This window comes from Diospyros lotus, unplaced genomic scaffold (assembly GCF_014633365.1).
Source record: "Diospyros lotus cultivar Yz01 unplaced genomic scaffold, ASM1463336v1 superscaf1, whole genome shotgun sequence".
Classification (NCBI taxonomy): domain Eukaryota; kingdom Viridiplantae; phylum Streptophyta; class Magnoliopsida; order Ericales; family Ebenaceae; genus Diospyros; species Diospyros lotus.
In genome coordinates, this window is record NW_026267104.1 from 6,335,117 (window position 1) to 6,360,000 (window position 24,884).

A 24,884-nucleotide genomic window follows, 5' to 3' on the forward strand; every position below is an offset into this window, starting at 1 on the left:
GCGATCGACGATAATAAGCTTATGATTGATGGCAATGGGGGTCGGTTTGGCTCATTGTTGCTTGTCCCGTCGTCCAGCTTTCGTGACACCTCAGCCTCAATCTGCATGCTTTTAACTCAGGACTTTTATCGAACAAATGATCGGCATGTCTATTTTTTTTCCTAAAAAAAAGGACAATTGCAGGACTTTTAGTAGTGGTAATCCACTATTATTATTATTGATGTAATAATAGATGTTTAGTACATAAATCTTAAATTAAGATTATATTTAATTTGTTTCAAGTATAATTACATAATAATCATAACCGTTTTAGTAATAATTTTAAAGTTTAGTATTTTGTAATTAATTACTTTCCTGGGAAAAAAAAAAAAGAAATGTATTTATCCTGAGGAATTTACTGTGAATAAAAAAATATTAAACTAAATTTAAAGGCGGGGGTCGCATCCGTGAATTTTCCTTTTCCCAAATAGGGATTGTGATTTATCCGCAATTCTTCTGGAACCGAAAGGCGCTTAATACACAGATGCCCCAAGGGGTACTGCTCCTCGTCAAATCTCAAATCGAAGGGATTTCCCCAATCTTTCCCGGAAAACCGAAACTTTCCGTGAATGGCGTCGTCGTCGTCTAGTTCGCCGCCGATGGGGGAGGCGGAGGCGGATGTCAGACACTGGGCGGAGCTCCCGCTGGACGTGACGGCGGCGATACTGCAGAGAGTCGGTTCAATTGACCTCCTCCAGAACGCGCAGAAAGTATGCACAACTTGGCGTTCCATCAGCAAGGACCCGGCAATGTGGAGGAAGATCGACATGCACAATGATACGTTTGAAATGGAGTACGATCTCGAGAAGATGACTCGCCACGCCGTCGATCGCAGCTGCGGCCAGTTGGTCGATATCAATATAGAACATTTCGGCACTGATGAGCTCCTTATGTACATCGCCGACCGGTAAGATTTAAACGTTTATACATATCCACGTACTGTTCTGTTCAATTTTTTCTTCGTTAATGTCTTAGGGTTTAATGGATAATGATTTTGGCTTAATTGATTTGATTAGTTTCTGATTTTCTTTTTAATGTTTATTATTTGGTGATATTTTTTTACTTGCGCGAAAGATAATTTTAAGAAGTCATTTTATAGTGAAGGATGCAGTTGAGATTACATTGTTCATCTGTATTTGTTTATTTAAATTGGAAATAGAAAGATTGAAGCTGTTCTAAAATTTTCTTGAACAAAACATTTAGAAAGTTGCCGCCACTATGAATCTTAGTTTTGATACTTTGGTCATTTCCAATGAAGCCGGTTTTATATGGAATTAGACTTCCTAAGGGTTCCAACCCCCGGTAGTATGCCCCCAAACTGATATAAGATGATTCTAGGGCAACGTTGTTGGAGATTGATGATGTGAAAAATCCTTCTCTAAGTTATGATAAATGCAAATTATGAATTTATGATTTAACATTTAAATCACAAAATCAATCGTAAATGAAAATAAATGTAAGTGGTGTAAACTTATCACTATTATTGAGTATTGGACCGAACACTTTACACACAATTCTCACACACTCTCGCTGAAAAACAGAAAATACAAGGGGCAAAAGATTTATCCTGGTTCAAGCTTTGAATAACTCAAGGCCCTACATCCAGACTGTGGGTGATACCAAGAATTCCACTATAGAACAGAAAGATACACACTCACATAGCCTTCTTACACAGGCTTCCCTCAAAGAGATTACAAAGTCTAAGAACCTAGGCTTTTTTCTCTCGTGTACGTGAAAATGAAGAAGACCCACTAGAAACACAGCAGACCCTCTATTTATAGAGGATAGAGGTGGCAATTACAAGATACTTCAATGAAACGGAAAAATAAGTTGGTACTAACCGTTACATGGTTAGTTACCGTTACAATGATTTTAAAATAAAACATAAACTTCTGGTTTCATTCATGCCTTTTGCTCTGAATTTAAGACTTCACTGGTGCAAACTTCAACAGCTATAATGGTGCATGGTCATTGTTCTTTTTTCATGCCAACTCTGGTTGTCACTCTCCCCAGTTGAACTTAAATGCATTGAAATTACTTAAGGCATGCATCTTAACTACCTCTGGCTGTTGTCCTGTACCCAATCTTAAACCTTTATTCATTACTGTATGTGCACATCCTTATCAGATTTTAATTGTTTGCTTGTCTAGTTAACCTTATACCTTTTTACTTCACTTAAAAGCATCTGTGCTAACAAGCTTTGATCACCATCATGTTTGGTGTAGCTTAAAAGTGTCCAGTGATGACAAATTTTAAAAAAAGGGAGGCGCTTGGACAAGTCATTTCTGCTCAACCTTAAAAATGTCCAGCAATAAAAATAAAATAAGGGAGATTTTTGGATAAGTAATTCACATCCATTTTGGCAAGTGCTTGACTAGTTTAATCTTTGATACTTTTTTTTTTCTTTTAAAAAAAGACAAGTAGATTATTTTTTCATGTGTTAGGTATATATATACTACTCTACAAGGTACAACTTAGAAAAGCTAATAAGCTAAGAACTGTATACAAGGCTAAGCATGTACAACACTATAAAGCTAACAGATACATGTCATGAACCTAGGGTTTAGCCTAGGATTGGAATGACAATCGGAAGGACTTGATGAATAGAATCAAGAACAGAACATTTGAGAGGAAGAAATGGACAGACATGGGGAGAGAATGTAGAGAGAAATGAGGGCGAAAAGTAGAGAGAAAATGAGAGGGGGATTGTAGAGAATTGTAGGGAGAGAATTATAATTCATTCAATTCAATTCAAACATATCCTCTCTTCTTACAATGGGCCTTTTTATAGGCATAGTAGCTAGTTGCTTAACTAATTTCTAACAACATCCTAACAGCACCCATGTGTTTCTAACAACTTATAAAAATATCCTAACAAACCATTGTAACCCTATTACAATGATGCCTTTCTATTATTCCTTGGGTCATGACAATACAATACCATGTAGGTATCTAATATGGAAGTGTCTACTTAATTGGTTGGGGGTGGAAGGACTTATTATAAATAATTGAGTATTTTGTGAAAAAAAAGGGGGCAGGGAATTGAGTGTTGGAAGGCCACCATAACCTAAGCCTGGCCTTGTCTAGGTGGACTTGGGTCAGGGCATGCGCCTCAGAAATATTTACACCCCTAGGAACAAGAAAACAATAATTTGATTGAATTGTTTTCACCATCCTGAGGATTTATTCTTCCTTGTTGACCGAACCATATTTTCTTCAACATTGTGAACTCCTAGAGTGAGCATGATAAACAACAACAACAATATATCCAGTATTTATTCCATTATATGAGGTTGGCTACATGAATTCTAAACTTCTATGTATTTTTGTCTTTTGTCTTATCTTCATTTAGGCTCATACACTTCATATCAAATTTTAATGTCTCTCCCAAAGTTTTCTTGGGTTTGTCTCTATTTCTTTTTTTGACTAATTGTTCCATTTTATCAACTATCCTCACAGAAGCATCTCTTGGTCTCCTTCTCACATGACCAAATCATCTTAGTCTAGTCTCTCTCATATTCTCCTCGATTGGTACCACTCCTATCTTATTATGAATAACTTCATTTTTAATTTTATCTTTTCTTGTATGGCCGCACATCCATCTTAGCATTATCGTCTCCGTTACGTTTGTCATTTGCTCATGTTGGTATTTGATTGCCTAACATTCTGAGCCATATAATAAGACTGGTCTTATAACTGTCCTATATAATTTTTCTTTTAGTTTTAATGAGATTTTACCATCACATAACACCCCCGATGCATTTCTCCATTTTAGCCAACCTGCCTTAATTTTATGTGTGACATCTTCGTGAATTTCTCCATTTTTTTGAATCACCGATCCCAAATATCGAAAATGGTCATTTTTTTGTAAGATTTGGTCTTTCAATTTTATTATATCATCCTCTACTCTTGCATTCTTACTAAATTTACATTTCATATATTCTGTTTTCCTTCTACTTAATTTAAATCCTTTAGATTCTAAATTGTTTCTCCACAACTCAAGCTTAGTGTTCACTCCCTCTTTTGTTTCATCCACCAACACTATGTCATCTGCAAATGGCATACATCATGTAGAGTGACCATGATGTTTCTATAAAAATAATTTTTAAGGATCTGGATCATTTATAACATTACTTTGTCTTCATTTGCGAGTGTTATGAACTCTTTTGTTTTTTGAGGAAAATTTCTTTATTTTCCTTTATTAAGAATATTGTTTCCATGAACTTTCTGCATCTTTTCAAAATGAAACAATACCTTGTGTAGATAAATGTGATGTGATAATCAGATCTTAAATTCACATGATTAAGATCTTTCATTTAGTTGGTTCCTATACAAAAGTATTTGGATATGATTTTGCTCTGCCTTTTATGTTACCGGGGTTTATTCCAGCTTAAGAATCAATTAGCCCTTCATAGTCTCAACAATCCTTTACTTGATTGTCTTGCTAAGTTTATTTCCCATGTTCTCTCATAAAAACTGTTGAGTTTGTCTCGAGTTTGAATGATTGGAGATCAGTGAAGTTTTGGTGATCTATTGACTGGAAGATTTAGAACAGTTAGGTTTCAATTTCAAAGTGTAATTTACTTTGGTTTTTGGGGTCTAATTGTAATATCTCCAATGTTGGTTAGTTTCATTGGAGTGTCCGCCCTTTCTATAAATAAGAGGGCAGGGGCAGTTGATAGCAATCAATGGTGAGATCTCAGTTTTCATTTGTGATTGAGTGCTGTGTTGTTCTTGAGAAAAGAGAGGCTAAGTGATAAGAATTTAGTCTTGTGTATTCTTGAGAGAACGAGGGTTATGTACTCGGGGATATAGAAGTAGAGGGTTTGATGTACTGATCAATTTCTAATTGAATAACAAATTGCTCTGTGGGTGTTGGACTGCTGGATGTAGGTTTGTCTAAGGACATTTTGAGCCAGGATAATCTCAATCTCTTTGTGTGGTTTGATCTTTTTCATTTACCGTTCTTGCATATTCTTCTGTTATAACTAATTGTTCTTATTATCCTTCTGTTTTCGTGAGTGTGTAAGGATTTGTGTGGAGTATTGTTCTCGTGTGTTCCTAATTTACAAGTCCTAATGACAACAAAAAATAACAAGATCCAAATATTATATTAATATTTCTTTTCCTTTATGATATAAATTATAATTTTTAATCTTACTTTTTTAGTGTTTATAAATTATAACTTTTATTTTAATCCTTCTTATCTTGTACGTTCATCTAGAATTTGGGCATCATCTCAACGTATGCAGACAAATAAGTTTAACATATAAAATTAGTATATTTTATTATATATATTTAGTATAACATAAATAGTATTACAAAAACATCATCAGTTGGAAAAGACAAATTATTTTATGTTGAGTCTATTAATGAGCCACAAACAAGCTTGTTTATCAGCTCAAACATTCCGAGTACCCTAAAGCTTAAGCTTGGCTTGTTTACTAATCAATTCAAGCTCAAGCTTGTTTATTTAACTACATAAATGAGTTGAATGGGTCCGAATCAAGAAGAGTTTTGAGCTGTATGCAAATGACCCTGTTCATTTGCAACCCTAGCAATATTAACTAACATTTCTTGCTTTAAAGATGAGATATAGTGTTATTAGGCTTATTGTTGCATTTTATATGGAGAAGACCTGCTCATTCTGTTCTAGCTAGCAAAACATGCCTCTATCAATTATTTGAAGATGGAATTGGTGCATGACCCAGCCAAATTTTATTTGGTGAAGTCATGATGACTGGTTTTTGTTGAATTATGACTTGAAATACTGCTAATTCTAGTTTGAATAAGTCAAGTGTTAGTTAGATTCTGATTTGAATAAGTCAAATATCAATTAGACTATGACTTGTTATTTTGTAGGAAAATATTTTCTGATTTGTTAGCAGATTATTCTGCAGATTTGTTGATTTTTTGCTGTATAAATAAGTGATATCAATGCTCAATAAAATAATTAGTTTCATCCCTTTTCCTAATCTATTCTTGTACGTTCCTTCCCTCTTCTTCTTTCTTCATAAAATACCAATAAATGGTATCAGAGCATATTTTCTTGAGGGACTTGTGAGTTGAGAGAAACCAAACATAACCTCCTACAACACAACCTTCAGAAATGGAAGCAGAGATGGATGCCGATGTCAACATGTCTAGGGCTGAGGAAGAAGAAGACCCTAATGCTAAGGACTTGGAGAAGATGAAGAAGAGACTCAAGGAGATAGAAGAGGAAGTTGGTGTCCTTCACGAAATGCAGGCCAAAGTTGAAATGGAAATGGGCGTTGTTTAAGATTCTTCTGGTGGGTCTGCTACACAGGCTGAGAAGGAAGAGGTGGACTCCTGGTCAATATATGTTGGCAATGTTGACTACGCATGCACGCCGAAGGAGGAGTTATTTTAACTCTACTCAAAATCATATCCATGCCTATGCCCCATAACCATACCTATGCCTCATAACTATAAACTATAAAATGTCTATATCCAAGACATGCCAAAATTAAAAATTTACATTTGCAGCCTCAAAGTCAATGAAGAGTGTTGAATTATGACTTAAGATACTTCTAATTTTAGTTTGAATAAGTCAAGTGTCAGTTAGATCTGGTTTGAATAAGTCAAATATCAGTTAGACTATGACTTGTTATTTATATTATTTTGTAGGAAAATATTTTCTGATTTGTTAGCAGATTATTTTGCAGATTTGTTGATCTTTTGCTGTATAAATAAGTGATATCAATGTTCAATAAAATAATTATCTTCATCCCTTCTCCCAATCTATTCTTGTACGTTCCTTCCCTTTCTTCTTTCTTCATAAAATATCAACAGTTTTTTATGATGCTTTTTCTTGGATTTAGCTGAACTTCGACAAATGTCATAACCAAATTGAGTTATAATTATTAAAGCTTACTAGGCCTTGGTCAGAAGCTCCATTCATTAACTTGATTAATTTTTTCCCTAATAATATTGCTTAATGCTATAAATACTGAGATGCTTATCAATGTAATTATGTGATCAGTGAACAAATGATTGATATGTTAGTTCTTCTACCTTGTGGCATCTGTATGTCGTCATGTGAATGCGAATAGGTAAACCAATTTCACAGTGTGTTGTAATTGCTGATGTTTGCTATCACTTTGTTTTGCTCCCCGTTTACAGAGCAAGTGAGCTGAGATGCCTTCGACTCGTGTGTTGCTCTGACATTTCAGATGAAGGTTTGTCTGAAGCTGCTAAAAAGATGCCGTTGTTGGAGGAACTTCGCATTTACTATTGTTCACTTTCAAAAGAAGCCCTTGAAAGTGTTGGGCGCTGTTGCCCTCGGCTTAAATTACTTAAATTTAACAATCAAGTATACAGGGGCCCGCACATGAACTGTGATGAAGAGGCACAGGCTATTGCAGAAAGCATGCCTGGGTTACGTGAGCTTCAGCTCTTTGGAAATAAGATGACAAATGATGGTTTGCAGGCCATTCTGGACGGTTGTCCTCATCTTGAATCTCTTGACATTCGACAATGCTTCAACATTAATCTAGGAGGGACACTGGGGAAAAAATGTTATGAACATATCAGAAAATTGCGGGAACCATATGATTCTACTGATGATTATGCTTTTGATGCAACTGTTTTGGATATGCGTGATGATGATTCATATGATGATGATTACCCATCTGGGCTTTCGAACATCGACTTCCTGTCTGACGATGATGAATATTATGCGTTCTCTGGTGGCAGTGACTTCTCTGACTATGGAGAGTTGTTTTTTGATGACTAGTGCTCTGTTTGCCCATAAGTTTTTACAGGTGAGAAAGTCCAGGTATGCGTAGCTAAGTGTGGATGCATTCACGCGCTTGCCTCCATACTTTTTACGAGTTCAGTTTCCATAGCCCCTTTTGTATTTATGCAAAGTGTTATCAGGTCCACATGTGGCACAACTTTGATCATCATGAATCTGTATTTCGCTGCAAGTGTAGTGGGTTTATCCCCTCCCAGAGTTTCATTGCACAAATGGAATTATAATAACATTGTTTACATTTTGTAGGTGGGGATGCATTAATTACTCTTTGCGAGGGCAAGTTGCAGCAATGGCTGCTTTTTGGGGTGAGGCAACTGAAATGGTGCAGGTGTTGGTGCTTATATTGTAAAAGTTGCAATCGAGGGGCTATATTATTATGAAGCCGGTTGGTGGATCTTCACATCTAGGCCTGACTGTATATCTAAGTTACCCTTGAACCTGTTGTTTATTATGTTTATTTTCTTTGCTTTTGCTCGCAACGCTGGGTGTATTAGATATACATTGGTCAGCTTTTCATGTTTTGGATCTGCCCGGTTTCCTAGGGAAACCTACCTAAGCTTTGAATTTGATGTTAGAAAATAAATGATCATCATCTGGTTGAGTAGGTCGATTAGAGAGGCAAAGCTCAAGAGTGTTGTAGAATTGTCAGCTGTGGTTTATTTACTATATATATTAGAGTTGGGCTTAGGAGGAGGAAGATTCAACTTGTGGATGAGTGCGTTTCACTTTTCCTATTGGCGCTTGGTTTTTGGACTATTATAATATATAGGCACGATGAGTTTTTATGCAAATCCCATGCACATTTAAAAGGTAGGTAGTGGGGGCATGTTCTTATTGTTAATAATACTAAAGGATTGATGGCCCTCATTGTTTCTAGTTTGGGATTCGTTGCCATTGGGGGGGGAGGATGAACAGCAGCCTTGTCGAATGACACATGGGCTGCTGCTTTATGTATGATGTTGAACTTAAATCTTGATATATAAACAGCTATTAATTAGAATCACGTGTCATTGTCATTTCTATAATAATATAATTATATATGGTCCTTAATTTTTTAGTAAGTGGACATAAAAAGACCAAGTGGGTCTAAGTCCAAAACCCATAATAATATCCCATTGGTTCTAGGAATTTTGGTGTTCTCTTGCAGCATGAAGTTTTTAGTTCTTTTCTCAGAAAGTCATTTAGGGGACATTATCCTTCGCCATACCCTTCTTAAGCCCCACTCTTGTGTTCTCCTTTGCTATACATATATATATGTTGGAATATACTCGCTGCTTGCTCGAAATTTACCCTAGAAAACATAGATACATAGAAAATGGACAGTCGACCCGCCCGCCCGCCCACCCACTCGGACAGTTATCCATAGAAAATTTATGGTGTAGGGTTTTGGGTGCTCCTCTCCTCTCCTCTAGAAGACATTAGAAAATTTCACTCCATAATTAGGTTCTGATAAATTAATGGTCCTATTCCAATACAAATTAGTATTTTGGTTTACATAAGCTTGCTTGCCTCTTCTGCTATTAAGATTAATTTTTTTCCATATAAGTTTACATACAAATTTGTATACATTTATATACATAAATTATAAATTATTTTTGAATATTTATTCATTTCACACTTAAAAGATAATAGTAAGAGTAATATTAAGAGTTATGTTGCACCATCATTAAGTAGAGAAAATAATAATATATAATTTTTTTAATTTTATTTAATAAAAACGTTACATAATTAATGATATTATTATTAATTATAATCCTTAACATTATTCTAATTATAATCTAGGAGGCAATAATGTAGTCTTGCTTGTATATTGGTGGAGGATGGAAAAGCAATTGACGATGATTGGAGGGAGGGAACGTCGTCCCACTCCCATCAGGACTTGTGGGTTGTAAGATATAAATAAATTAATGGAAGTAGGAAGTAGGAAGTAGGAAGGCTAGCGGCTCAGTTGATAGGGGCCGTATTATGAGGAGCGATGTAGTAGGTCGTAGGTAGCTAAGCCTAGCCGCTGGCAATCAGAGCTTAGGGAGACCGGTCGAGACCCAGCACAGAGAGAGAGAGAGAGAGTTTGGCAGAAGTAAGACCGGCAATTACTTACTACTTGTACTTACAATATTAATTAATTGTTGTTATCATATTATTATTATTATTATTATTATTATTATTATTATTATTTGTTGGCATGGATATGTAGGGTAGGGAGAGGCCATCTCTCTCTCTCTCTCTCTCTGTAGACTGTTGGTAAGGCTGGCTATCTATCCGTAGGCTCAAGTTACGGTGCCTGCTCCGGTGGAAACCAAAACCTCTCTTTCCACGGCGGCCACCGGCGTACCACCGCCGTGCCCGGCCAGTGGTGGTAATCTTGGGCCAAGCGGGAGGAAACTCGTTTTTTTTTTTTTTGTGTTTTGCTAGCCAAAAAGGGTAGGACGATAATTTTGACTTTAATTTGTAATTTAATTCATAATTAAGATTAAACATGATATATATATATATATGATAAATCTTATTTTAGATTTATGAGATTACTCAAATTGAAGGTGTAATCAGGTAATCAACCACTGCACATTGCTGAGATTAGGCATAGTTTCATTATTCTTTTTGAGTACTCCACAGTTATGATGAAGTATGATATATGAAAATGACTCCACAATTATAAGATGAAGAAGAAGTCGTACGTGGTGCTAATATATATATATATATATATATTTTGCAGTATTAATTTAGTTGCAGATTAGAATATATATATTGGACTTTTTTTTGTTGTTGTTGTTGTATAGCTTAAAATATTATTCAATATGTCGACTCACTCTAATATTAATGTTGAATTTTGAGAGTTAGCACTATTATTATATTCATTGATGTTATGTTCATTCAAAGGTTGCTTTTTAAAGTCATGAAGACAACATTTTCATTTCATGACAAAAAGAAGTGACCACCTTCAAACTTTCCTTAATTTGGCTTCTTCACTCCAATAAGCTCCATCCATCCATCCATCCATCCATCAGTAGTATATATATATATATTTTTTAATGAGGAAAACAGTCCTTAATCACAATAATAATAATAATAAATGATAAATGATAGATTGATATTTAATTAATTAGGTCACGAGTAAAAAAAACTTTAGATTTAAGAAACATATTGGTGGTGGTAGGGGCGGATTTAAGAAAAGATTGGAATGGACTTTAGTTCATGCTAATTTTTTTAGACATTAATATATATATATATATATATGCACCGCAATTGACCATCTCACCCGGCCCTCTGTCCACCTCTTCTAGCTAATTGAAATTGTAATTTTAGTTGATTTAAAATTATAAATTTAGAAATATAATTAAAATAATAAAAAAATTAAATATATAAGTACATAATTTAAAATATATATTTCCAATGTAATGAATTTGTCAAATACTATAACTGTCTAGGGTGAGTGGTAGCAAACCTATGATTGCCGCCTCAATGTAAATGGACCCACGTGTGATGGTGCAAAGGAAGTGGCTCACATCACATTACTTTTGCCAAGTCTAAATGTATACATTTATTTCGATTGATAAAAACTAAGTGAAGTAAAGTAAATCAGTAACATAATATTTGTCTAATATGATCAAAATGAGAGGGAGTTGTCTTCCAAACACCCCCACATGCCAGTGTCAAGCAAATTCGACACGAACAATAAAATAAATCTCATAATCAAAGTTAACTACAATTATTCTCTCAACAAATAATATTAATATTTGATTTAAATTATAATTATTATTTACAATAATGATAAATGAATAAAACAGAATACTTCATTAAAAGGTGATGTAATTAGAGCAGCATCTTAACTAATTATTTTATATTTTCAATTAATTTCTAATTCAAAGTCTTAAAAAATATTTAATTAATGATTGAATATTATTATGTGTATTTCTCGCACCACTTCTTATGGACTAGACCCAATCCAATAGGTCGGCCCAACCACCTAAAGGCCAAAAGGCCCAAGTGAGCTTCAAGCAAGCTCCCAACAAGGTTTTTAGCGAGCTCCTAATAATATATCCAACGAGCTTCCAGCGACACTCTCAGTTTGCTAGTCTAACTATTCAGCTTGTTGGTTCAAAATCTTTCAGATCGCATAGACAACAAAATTGTTGGACAACTAGAGACATGGGACCTACTCACTTTATCTGAGACGAGCCATATCTCTCGTAATGAAGATTTCACTCTCGATTTTATGCAGATGATAAGGACTGTTTGTCCCATATTATATCATCTTTATATTTTTTATATCTTATGCAAATTGTAAAGGCCCCTCACTATAAACAGGGGACGAAAATATCATTAAGGGAGAGACAACATGAATAATGATATACTGTCACTCTGAAAGAATAATTAGGGTACAGTCATAGAGTAGGTATCGTTATACTCGAATCACGTAAAAATTCTGTATTCTTTTTGTGTTGTTCTTTCTCTTTATATTTTGGACTTATTCATTCATTGCTAGTCTAACGAATCACGTTTGATTAAAATTGAATGTGGACAAAAATCAATAATTGTTAATAATCAAACCAATAAACCAACCCCCGTAACGTACGATGATTCAACAACTGATCCGATTTTAATATATATGTGTAATATATAATGAAGGTCTCATACAATGCATGTACCAGAGGGAGGGAGGGAGGTGCTCGGTCTCTGAGTCTTCAACTGTTTTTATTAGTAATAACACCTCACTGCAGCAACCAACCCATGATGATGGAGCTATATACCCAAAGTGATGGACCACGTATCATTATATATATGTATGTAGCATCTAGCACCTAGCCCCTACCCCCTTCACCCCATTAATTCACCCAACTCCATTATGGACCTGTTTGGGAGTAAGTTTGCTCCCAAACTTAGTGCCCAAATTGTCCTTCAAACTCAATCAATCACGTTTGCTCACTTTTATCTTCTTCTTCTTCTTTTTTTTTTTTTAAAATTTTATATTTAAGTAAAATAAATTTTAATTTCTTTATGTGTCCTGATAAATAAATAATACTTCAACCAGATATATTAGAGGATAAGCAGTCAGTCCATGCTTCCAAGTTCCAAGTGTTGTATTAGAGAATTAGCTGGAGCCACCCTTAAAAGCATATAGATCGTCACTTACTGAATTTTGCTTTGTCAATAAAGTGCTGTTGTCATTGTCTTTGTCGTTGACACTTGCAAAAAAAATAATAATAATAAATAAATAAACTCCTTATTATAAGCCAACCAAAGCATTGTTTTCCTGCGAACCCAACAATTTCCAACGTTAATTAATTAATAAAAAAAAAAACTAGTTAGACCAAGAATTTGGGGATGATCCATCAACATACACCCGCAGTCAAACTATTAATTAATAATAATCGTATATATAGTTGGCCTCATCGGAACGACTGCCCCAACCCATAGAAAGTCATCCCCAAATCTCTTGAACCAAAAATTTTCTCGATTTTTTAAAGTAATTTTCTATCACATCCACATCCACCCCATTTCCAATCAAGGAAAGTCCACCCAACCCAAAAGAACCCATGTTCAAGTCGTCTGTTTAATTACTTACAGGGTTTGGTTATTTAAAGGATACCCTATCCTTGCAGGGCTTGCTCGCTTCTATCTTGTCATCCCTCTTTCTTATCGCCATCATCAACCTTATCATCAATTACAAAGCTTTTTCCTTTTTTTTTTTTTTTTTTTCTTCTCATGGGGTTTTCTCTGAAATCATTGAAGGCTTGATGGCAGCTACAAGGAAAGAGAGAGGGGGGATGGAAAAGGAGGGCATAGATTTTGGGAAGCGGAGGACGGATGAGGAGGGTGGAGAGGTGGCCAACCGGGCGGCACGCCACGTGGTGGAACGCGATTGGAGGGTGGCGTAGGGTTTGGGGACAGGCAGGGGACAGAGCTTTAAAGCGAGGTGGGAGGGGCTGCCTGGTTGGCAGGGTGGTTCCTTAGACACGCCCATGTGTTGTCAAGATGGCCTCTCCCCACCCCCAGCGCGTGATCCAGTCTCCAAATCCCCGCTTCTTTAATTTCTCATTAAAAATGTACTTCTTTTAAAAGCTATAATTCAAACAAAATAAAAAAAAGGGGCAAAAGCAGCGTGTTTCTCATAAGAGGAAACCTCGGCAGGTGCGAAGCTGGTGCTGGGGCTAGGGCTAGGGCTGGGCTGGGCTGGGGGCCTGGGCCTGGGCTTTTAGGCTTTTATCATGTTCCCTGGAGGGGGATTAATTAATAATTGAGAAATGATGGTAAGTAAACGACTTTCCTGTCTGAAGCATGTTGACGATTTATGAAGATTAGTATTTATTTATAAATTAATGTTATATATACTACATATATATGGCCCACAATGCGCCTACTCCCCCACATGTCGTGTCCTTTCCCGCCGTCCACGCGGCGCGTCTCCGTGGGTCCCCTCCTTAGAGTTACTAGAAGCACAGAATCTCAGTTAACATTTCGCATTTTCGGGAACTTTTAAAAGAAAAAATAAATAAGCATTTTTTTATTTACATGATTGATGGTTATTTATATTATTATAAAAGGTTGCGAATGAAAGGCTGCCTCGTTGTCGTGCAAATCCATTATCCATTAATTCACTAATTCACCCCCCTCCCCCTCTCTCTCTCTCTCTCTATATATATATATTTTCATGGTTCCTAAATATTAAAACTCTCTGCCAATAACTTTCCCCCTACCTAATATTATTACATTAAAATCAAAGCGGAAAAAGATTGTTTTTTCATTTTTAGAAAAGATCCGCACAGATATATATATATATATATACACCCTTGCCGGCTGACAAAATCGGGAGTAAACTCCTCAAACGTGGCGCTTATCCCGCGGTTCAGAAGTAATCGAACGCCGCTGGTTGTCTCGCATTCGTACCCTGCCGCGACGTCGTCGTTTTCTGCCTCCGTAAACCCGGAATCTCCGGCGGCGTCAGCGACCGTACCAGCGCGAAGTTTAAGCCCTTGAAAAACGGGTGGGTCTTCACCTCCGCCGACCCGCGCCGTGCCCCGATTCTACCAGCCGGGTCCTTGGTCAACAAGCCCGATATCAAGTCGCGCGCGTGCATTTCACTTGCGCTGGACGGCGAGTCAGTCGGGAAGGTGAGGGGCTTCTTCACGATGTTCCGCAGCGTGGCTTCGTTGGTGTCGGCGGCGAACGGCGTCTGCCCGTAGATCATCTCGTAGAGGAAGATTCCGAAGGCCCACCAGTCCACGGCGTTGCCGTGGGATCTCCCGGAGGCAACCTCCGGCGCCACGTACTCGTGGGTCCCGACAAACGAGCATGAACGGGCGGAGACCGGCTCGGCGACGAACAGCCGGTTCGTTGACAGCGTTTGAATCTTCTTTGAGCGGAAGAGCCGTTTGGAGAGGCATGAAAATGGAGTGAGAGTACGGGGGGACTGTGTGGCCCGGGGTGATGAGGGGTCCGGGGACAAGTCCGGCGATTCAACGGCCGGGGTAGCGTCGGAGCAGAGGGAGAGATCGAAGTCGGAGAGCATGATGTGACCGTCCGATCTGACCAAGACGTTCTCGGGCTTCAGGTCTCTGTAAAGGATTCCCAACATGTGAAGGTACTCTAGGGCTACGAGAACCTCAGCCGCATAGAACCTGCAGATTGAGACACGAACTGACGTGAGTTCATTTTCTCGGGAACCAAACAAATTTCGCAACTTCAGATTTTCTACACAAGCCAAGCAGCAGCCAGACGTCACCCAGGAGAGAAAAACAAATAATATTTTCAACACGGGAAACCTGCAGAGAAATCTGAGAAAATCGTCTGATAACTTGCATGAAAGGATAATGCTTTCAGGCCCGATCTGGGACCTTCGACGTAACAAGTAACCAAAACAAGAAAAATCCAATAACGGTAATTTTCATTATAATGGAAAATTTGTGGCTGATCAAGTGATATCATTTTCTCAGGAAAATAGATGGAATGTGCATTGGAAGGGTAATGGACTTGTTGCAGAAGTGAAACAGACATGACCTTTCCTGATAGAACATATGAGGTCCCTTTCTCAGAAAACAAACAAATCAAAAAGGATCAAACCAGATATGCAAAAGCCCAAAAAAGTGATACAATTAAAAGATTTCAGGCTACGCATTTAGTAAACTATTTTCCCAAAATTTGTATGGAAACACCTCGTAATTAGGGTTTTTAAAAATTAGATGATTGATTAATGTACCTTGCGGAGCTCAAAGGGAAGCGCTTGAGAGGATGTTTGTGGCGGAGAGAATGCAAATCGCCGCCGGAACAGTACTCCATCACCACGCAGGAGTAATGCGAGGCTTCGAACTCGGCGTACAGCGTCGGCAAGAAGGGGTGATCCACCATCTTCAGAATCTTCTTCTCCATTTCCGCCCTCTGAATCTTCTTCTTCATCGCCAACATTTCTCTGTCCACCACCTTCATGGCGTAGAACCCGCCGCCGCCGTCGTCATCGTCATCGCCGCCGCTGCGGAGGCGGCAGAGGTGGACCCTCCCGATGTCGCCGCTGCCGATCTGCCGGACCAGCCGGAAGTCGCGGAACCCTAGCCCCGCCTTCCGGCGGAACGCGGCGGATCGTATGGCCTGCCACGAGGAGTCCGACGACCGGTGTGGCTTCAGCGATAAGTTCTCCGGCGACTCCGACTTCAGCTCCAGATTCTCAAACGACAATCGGCTGAAACTGACGCAACTATCGGCGCTGCTCATCGAGCTCTGGCTTGAGTTTAGGGTTCCGGAACTGACTTCACTGTCGGAGTCCCGTCGACGAAACCCTAACATTGTCCGAAATCCGCCACAAAATTAATCCACCAGTCCAGCGCCTAACGCTCAAATATTCGAGGTAGATGGGAAGCTGGTCGGTTGTAAGTATCAAATCTCGATTAGACAGTCAAAAAGTTGGAAGAACTCGAATATAATCACACTACTCTCAAAACACGTTCTAAAAAACTGTCAAACACTGGTGGTTAGAAGCAATGGATTGGCGCTTTTTCGAATCAGATACGAAGAAAATGCTGGGGATTGCGACAGCAGAGAATGAATCAACAGTAACGCAAGGAAGCCGAAAGAAAAACAAATGAGGGGAAAAGGGGCAGGAGAATCAACGCAGTTCAAGACTTGAAAGTCGATATGTTTTCCAAGTGAGTAAGTGAGAGAGAGAGAGCACCGATTAGACCGCCATTATTGATCTCCAAAAAGCTTTCTGGCAGGCATCGAGGCCTTTCTTGGGTGCATTCGGTTTCTTCCGTACAGAAATCTATAGGAAGAGAAGGAGAGAAGCTTGGCCTTCTCTGGTTGCGGACTTGCGGTTTGTTTTGGGTACGGGAGAGAGAGAGAGAGAGGGAGAGAGAGGGGGTTAAGAAGAGAAGGTCGTTGTGGGTATTTATGCTGCTGGCACTGGAGAAATTATTTTTCGCCACTGTTTATAAATATTCTTCTTATCAATAAATAATGGGCGGTGCATTTACGATTATATTATGATAATAAATTAATGATTTGATACATCAAAACTTTTGTACTACTACGTGTAAAAACACAATAATTTCTTTATGGCGTCACCCATATTTTTATTTATTTTATTATTTTTGAACTTGTAATTATGGTTTTTTAATTAAATAAATAAAAAATTAAAATTATTATTATTATTAGTTTTACTGGTGGTGAGAATGACACGTGAGGTGACGGGGTTGGCACGTGCGAGCCTTTGCAGCTTTTGGTGACGTTGGTTTCTGACACGTGGCAAATGGCAAGTGCGTTAGCCAATATCTTCTTTCTTCAGATGCAGCAGCTGCAGCGTGGGGTGGACTTTGCAAATTGCAAAGCGGGCTATGGCGTCAAAAAAAAAAAAAAAAAAAAAAAATCGTTCTTGCTCAAAATGACAGTTCTGCCCTCCCATCTTGTTCTTAATTCCCCAAGCACATTGACTTGTGGCTGAACTACAAGTCCTTGTGCCTTTGTCGAGGCATTGTGACGTGTGAGGTTAAAATTATTGGGAGTGAATTGTTGATGATACATATAATTTATGAGTTGCATAATATATATGTATAATGGTTTCTTATGTGGATAATAAATTGAATTTTTAATTTACACGCATATTGAGTAGAAGTGACAGGGGAGTTGAGTTAATTGAAGCTTTACTAACTCCAAGTGGTCTTTTTATTTTTATATGTTTAAGAGGACTGTTTTAGCCATGTACCTTTGTTAAATTGATTGGTCGGGTGCATATGAGTTGTGTCCGAACAGCAGCAAGTACAAGCCTAAAAATAATAATTGGGGTGTGAATACAGTTGTTCAATTCTGCAGCCTCGTTCCCGGGTATTTTGGTCCACATTTTCCTATAATCATCACTATAACAAGAGTAAGGTTGGTTCCGTGAATCTCTCAGTTGAGCAAGTGATATCTCGATATCAGTTTAGTTGATCGTAAATTCGATTCTCATCTTATGTAGTGGGAAGAAATCTCACATTTACGATTTATTTTTTTTAACGTAATTGAGGACACGAACACTAAATACACACAAGAACAATCATTCTAAAAGTTGATTTCACACCATTTTCTATCAATTTATCCACATTGACGCACCAATTATGCATCCAACGGCCCTCTCTACCAACAAAACTTCTTTAATTGAATTAATTTTGCTTGTGTTTTCTTCTTCTTCTTTTACTTTCTTCCGTTGGTTTTTTAAGTTTTTTATTATATGTAGCATGCAAATGTGTCTTTAATACGTCGGTGATGCATTAGAACATTGCTTACTTTTTACACACACCAAGTTAATTAGTTTAGTCTCCTCAAATTAACTTTTGGGTTACAAAGTTTGGCCAGCTTATGCCGACCATCACCTAATTTTCAAACGTTTGTTGCTTCAACGTGATTAGATAGTTTTAACAAGTATAGCTTTTTCTTTCTGAACAAAGTATATTATATATATATATATATATTGTTGCTTTTCACATGTCCAATTGGGAGAACACAGTAGTGTTGCCTTTTCGGAGAAGTTTGTGTTTTATACCCACCTACTTCTGTGTAAAAGAATGAGTCTTGTTTTGGTTGAAGGTTGAACCGAGTTAATCCGAATGGAGATTTACTAAAAATAAAGATAAATAAACATTTATCGTACTTGATAAATTTTGAACTTTGAATTTAGTTTACAATTTAATTTTGATACAAAATAACATAATATCTTTGTTAATTTCATGTGAACTCACTTTGATACCAAATCAAATACTAATTAACATGGGATTGATAGTATCTCTGATTAAACTTCAATAAATCCTAAAAAAAAAATAAAAAATCTCGAACATAACTCATTTCCCTAAACATTTTAACCTACCAAGAAAAGGGTGGGTGTCATGTTTGCTGGTTTCCAAATCGTTTTAAACAAAGGGGTAAATGGTTTGGCAGTCAAAGTATGTGGTAGATTTGGTAGCAGCTGCTGCTGTTGGGGCCCTTCAACTGACCATATTTTGTTTGGTTGCAGCTCTCTCTGCCTGAGCTTTGCTCTCATTTGCATGGGATTCTGTAATTGAATCAATGATTTGTCTTCCTCCAATTCAGTCTATGATTGTTCTATCCTTTTTAACTTTTACTCACCCGACAATGCCAACACACACCTCCCCAAATAAATAAATGAATATGGCAAAATGTTTTTTGGTTTTAAAGATTATTATATTATTTTTATATAACAATAAAATTAGTTTTCAAAATTAAAAAAAAAAAAGAAAAAGATTAAAAGGAGGTTAAGGAAAAAAGATGGGAACCAGACACTGTATAGAGGCATATATTTTTTGGCATTTAGGATTTCGGAATAACACATGCTTTTCCTGGACATGGTGAGTGGTTTAGGAAGTATATACCCTTTTGCTTTGGCACATTTGTTAATTCAATTTCAAAGCACAGGTAAATGTCAAAGAATATATTTATATATATAATTAGCACATATTTAGAAGAGTTTGATAAGTTCAGGTAAGTGTCTATATATGATTAGCAAATTTTCTTTATGATTATGATCAGCCAGTAAGATATATACATCTAGTTGGTGAAAGGAACAAACAAGGCAATGGCAATTTGAAGTTGTCTTGAAAAAGTTAAATCTACAGAAGTTTAAAGTTGTCATGATTTTCCTTTCCTTAATTTTATCTTTCAAAATGCATGATGGGTTAGCAACAAAAGTTTGTGGGGGTCTTAGCTTCATAAGTCATTCAATTGAACAAACAATTGGGGTAGCGAATCTTGCAAAACCCTAGACATTCATTAATTCCATCTTTCTTTTTCATCCAAGAAATTAATTACTTTCTAAGATCATATATACACTCTACAGCAGTGGAAGATGTGCCATGTCTGGGCAGGAGCAAAGTGTACATATATTCCTTGTTTGGCAACAGTTACACACTATTTATATATATATGTATATATATATATATATCATCACAGCATGGGCTGAAATATCTTTAGGAATTGAAATGAAAGCAAACCAGCCGATGGAAATAGACAGATAATAAATGATTTAAAAATCCACTTGGCCAAACAGGCCATGGCCATGCATGAAATGTCACCAAGCTTGGGAAGCAAAAAGGGCTTCCTACAGTTGGAGATGGCAGTTGGCCCACTCCAAATTGAAAGAACACTATTAACAAGTCTCAAAACAAATGCCAAAGTATGTGACGAGACTATCTTAGCCCCAATTGTTCAACACTTTAGATGGCAAGGGAAGAGGGGCCCCATGATGGGTTTGGATGGGTATTGTTGTCTTGCCAAAAGGTGGCCAAAAGGTACACCAAGTGGAACCAATTTTTCAGCTTTGAGAGCTACTTATTTCAATCTAAAGTGTGGCCATAACATGAACACCCTTATTCAAGATGCCCCATTGTCTCCATGGAAAATGACAAATTTAATTTTCGGGTATCATACACCAAACTTACTATTTACGTACCCACATAGTCAAACATCTCGTCGTACCCAAAATGAATCTCTTAGTTAATTGTGCAAGAAAAAAACAGGTATCATTAGATGACTTACAGTGACATTTTTACAGTAACAAACTGCCAAACTGTGATGGCTTTACTCTCTAATTGATGATGCAAGAAATTATTAAGATAAATATAAGAATCAATGATCAGATGGCTTGCAGTTAAACTCTCGTACTAATCGTTGTTTGGAGGATGCATTAGAAGGGCTCTCCAGTGGTTAAGTTAGAGGGAGGTACTAATTAAAAATCTAATAGCAACGGGTGAGTATACGAGGAGAACAAAGAAGACGATCTCAAGTACTATGTTAAGTTACAATATTTATAGATTCCTCTTGTCTTTGTTTATGATAGATCAGTTTAACAATCACCCTACTATGGGTTAATAATGTATTGGAATCATTATTGTAATCCTCAATTGGTTGAAAGTTGAAGTAGTTGGCTATTACTCGCAACTCTAATGATTGCCTTTAGTATTTATCTGAAAAACTTGATGTGTGGGTCTCTCAGTTGCTCCATGAGACAAATAACTTACGTGTAATATATCTGACCTATTGTCTATATATTTATGTGTTAATAGTGTGTAATTTAGCTGCGTATCACTAATATATATAGTTTTTGTTTCTATTTCGATATCAGCATGACCCTTTGTAAATTGTGAAAGCTATGCTATGGGCAGACAATGGTGCAAGGGGTGTCAATTTGATATTTAATTGAGGGGGATAAGGCAACCACCCCTGGCATGACAGGGGACATGAATGTTTCAAATTTGATTTGAAATGCACAAAGAGAAAAGGAGAAATGCATGTGCTGATTTTGTTAGAGACCTTAAGGACCATGGCCAGACAACAAGGCCTATATTTGGGAAAGTGATGCCACCAATTCCATCTCTATTTATTAATTTGTCTCGTATTGTTGTGTTGTGTTTATGAAGTGTAATTATTTTTTGTTGATTTTTTTTTAAAAAGATACCATTTAATGATGTATAACTTTACTTTTAAAACATAACTATATAATATTTCTGAAATATCAAGATTTGAACCATCTTTTGGCAGATCTTGATCGGCCTTGTTGTCTAGGTGATGTGAAGAAGAAGGCCCAAAACTATGATCCCATCAAAGTACGTAGTTGAATGGTAATTTTGCAGATGTTTATTTTATCAAAGTATAATTAAAATAAATAAGGCCCAAAATCCAATACCCTAAACAAGAGGTTAAAATATAGATATATAGGTAGCTAGGGTGGTAAATGATGCAATAATAGAACAAGTAAAGCAGAAAATCCGAGCTCCTAATCCCACTCAGTAGATCTTGTGGGATCCTTAAACTCTCTTTTCAGATTCTTGCTGCAGTTTCTTTCAATCTTTCCGATCTCACCTAAGTTTGAGTGCTGACTAATTAAGCTACAAATCATTAACTGATTAACAACATACGGAAGGAATCTCAACACCATCTTCTAAGTGATCTTTAAGATTAATTTAGCCTCTCCAAAGCTTTCTCCATTTCCTGCAAATGTTTATACAAAAAAAGAAAAAATCAACTTCAAATCAATCACACCATCTAAGAAAGCTACAGAATTTTCAGACTGTAATCTTTGCCGAGTTGTGTTGGTTTGGAGAAACTCAAACATAGATAAATAGTTTAATTAAGCCATGAAGATACAAAGACAAAACATGCACATATATAAGCATATATATAAATTACCAGAAGGAAATATAATGGATAGAAAACACCCTCCAATATTCGCGGTGTTTTGATAGGGAGACAGAGAGACAAACTATTTTATTCCCACAGACAAGGCTTCTTGAGATGGCCATTAACTAAGAAAATTGCAAGAATATATATATATGTAAGTTGAAAACCATGGAATTCAACTGTTTACATTAGTGGCCAAGTACCCATGTCAAGAACTGCCCAGAAATAGTAAAGAAAAGGTTTTAACAATCCAATTCCAAGCTGCTGCTGGAATCCCACTCGTCTTCTTCTTCCCAATGACTGCTCTTATTGCTTCCATGTCTGCATGCATTGCAGCTTCACATCACGTTCTGGTTTTATATTCTGTAAGTCGTTCATCTGATTCTTAGATCTTGTCCCCACCCCCCGCCCCAACAACCATTTGATTAATTAATAATTAATACATACTTACCTCATCATATGATTATTAAATTCTATGCAGTCCAACTTCTTTTAATTGCATGCCTTCATCTTAATTAGGATAGGATCGGATCGACTGTACATAAAAGTATAATATATTTTTGTTCTTTTTTCTTTCCATAAATTCTAAGCCTCGCTATATTTCTTGAAGCAACACTGACGTAATGATGGGTTATAACTTATAAATAACAAATCAAATCAAATCAAATCAAAGCGGGGGAATCACACATTCGATAGTCCATATAGAATAAATACCTGTTTGTTTGACTTTTTATTTTCTTCATTCAATAATTTATCATACTATCATTGACAAGAACTCTTTGCTGGCTGGTTTTAGGGTTTCGTGATCATAAATTGCCTGAAAAAATTGTGTTAGAGATATCCACCCAACCCAAGTGGGGTAGCCCCGCTCGTAGCCTTACAACCGGATGCGTGTGGAAACAGGAATCGCCCGAAAGCTGTTGCAGTCTCTCCTCCTCCTCCATTCCAACACGACTCTGATAGTTCCATATATAATACTTTTAATATATGAGCACAACAAGAACAAAAGGACAAGTACTATAACAACACTGGCCACTGCCACTATTATTATTTTTGCAAATGATCGGGCAGCAAGGACGCCTTTGATTCTTAAACCATAAGGTGAAGAGGAGAAAATACAAGAATCAAATCATTCGAACTGAAAACAACGTTGCCTCTGTTCCCATTTTGAGTAACAAATTGCGACAACCACGTTCGAGTCAGAAGCACAATACCAAAGAACACATGAATACATGGCGGGCCTAAGGCGACTTGGGCCTTTTTAAGTCTTGTATTGTATTGACGTGGTATCATAGTAATAATAAAAAAATAACAATTTGTTATTTATTTAGCTCTTTAATCTATAAGATAGGAAGCACTGGAACTAAAGATGTAATGGAAATCTATGTTAATGTAAGAACTAAGAAGAGATTGGGAGAAAAGTCTTAGCCAAAAAGACAATATTGAGTACTGCGGAGTTGTTGAAGTAAGACTATATGATCATTGGAAGAGATAAATTTTATTTTTAATTTTAAAAATATTAACTTCGAGATAAAGCAGATAAATAATTTTTCGTTGAATTAAATTAAGTTTCTATTTATAGTTTTGTATTAAATTATTCTCACGGTTGAGCATTAAAATAACGAAGGTCTCTTTGAGTAGTTGCTAATTTCATATATAAAATTGTTTGCCCCGTCTCTGGACTAAGAGGGGAAAAAGAATTAGTCTTTTTCAAAACTAGTTTCAAAAATTGAATATATTATGATGAAAATTGTGTGTGTGTGTGTGTTTTTTTTTGTTTGGAGATATGTTTAAACTGTATCTTTTATTTTTAATTAAAATAAATAGTTAAAGGTTTATATAAAAAATAATTTATATTTTACACCCATGTCATGACTCTATATTTATACTTATTGTTGTTGCTTGAATATAACAATAACTTTATTTGTCGAGGAATTGGTCTTCAAGCCATTAGGATTCTGTAAGAAAGAAAAAGATCAATGGGGGTGTCAAGCATCATTTACGCAAATACTCTGATATTTAAATAAATCTCTATAATTGGAAGAGTTAGCAAGAGTTCTTTCATGGGTTTTAGTGGTTTACTTTGAAAAATGATGGCTCATCTATTTATAGAAGAACTTGAGAAATTTGTTATAACCATCCTTAATATTGACTTAGATTTGACTTATAGTCATCTATTACATAATTTTTGATTTTTTTTTTTTTTGTAATGCAGAAATCGAGAAGCCTTTGGGCGTCAAAGCATCCCAGTCTACCTTATAAGCCATGGCCTAATTCACTTGGGCTCTAGTCCAATAGATACATGCAAATTATCAACAATTGCACAGAGGCCGACTCAGATCCATAACCTTGCAGTATCTAAACTTCTAAACACGTGCGATAAATCATTTGTGTTACTTTGAGAGGTTATTTTTGG

The 24,884-nt window shown here is 36.6% G+C and overlaps 2 protein-coding genes across 3 annotated transcripts; one reads left to right on the top strand and one right to left on the bottom strand.

The window, feature by feature from the left end:
• The first annotated feature begins 457 nt into the window (after positions 1-457).
• Positions 458-8,513, top strand: LOC127793010 (F-box protein SKIP19-like). Of its 2 annotated transcripts, none has more exons than XM_052323739.1 (3): positions 458-946; positions 7,183-7,837; positions 8,063-8,513. In XM_052323739.1, the coding sequence occupies exons 1-2, from the start codon at positions 609-611 to the stop codon at positions 7,793-7,795; spliced, it is 951 nt and encodes a 316-aa protein (XP_052179699.1). In that variant the 5' UTR covers positions 458-608; the 3' UTR covers positions 7,796-7,837; positions 8,063-8,513. The 2 variants fall into 2 exon arrangements, with proteins under 2 accessions (XP_052179699.1, XP_052179700.1); XM_052323740.1 differs by having other exon boundaries at positions 7,183-7,823.
• A 5,868-nt stretch (positions 8,514-14,381) lies between these two features.
• On the bottom strand, positions 14,382-17,181 carry LOC127793011 (protein kinase PINOID). The gene is made up of 2 exons (XM_052323741.1): positions 16,011-17,181; positions 14,382-15,432 (listed from the first exon to the last, which is right to left on the bottom strand). The coding sequence occupies exons 1-2, from the start codon at positions 16,589-16,591 to the stop codon at positions 14,661-14,663; spliced, it is 1,353 nt and encodes a 450-aa protein (XP_052179701.1). The 5' UTR covers positions 16,592-17,181; the 3' UTR covers positions 14,382-14,660.
• Between the last annotated feature and the right edge of the window lie 7,703 nt (positions 17,182-24,884).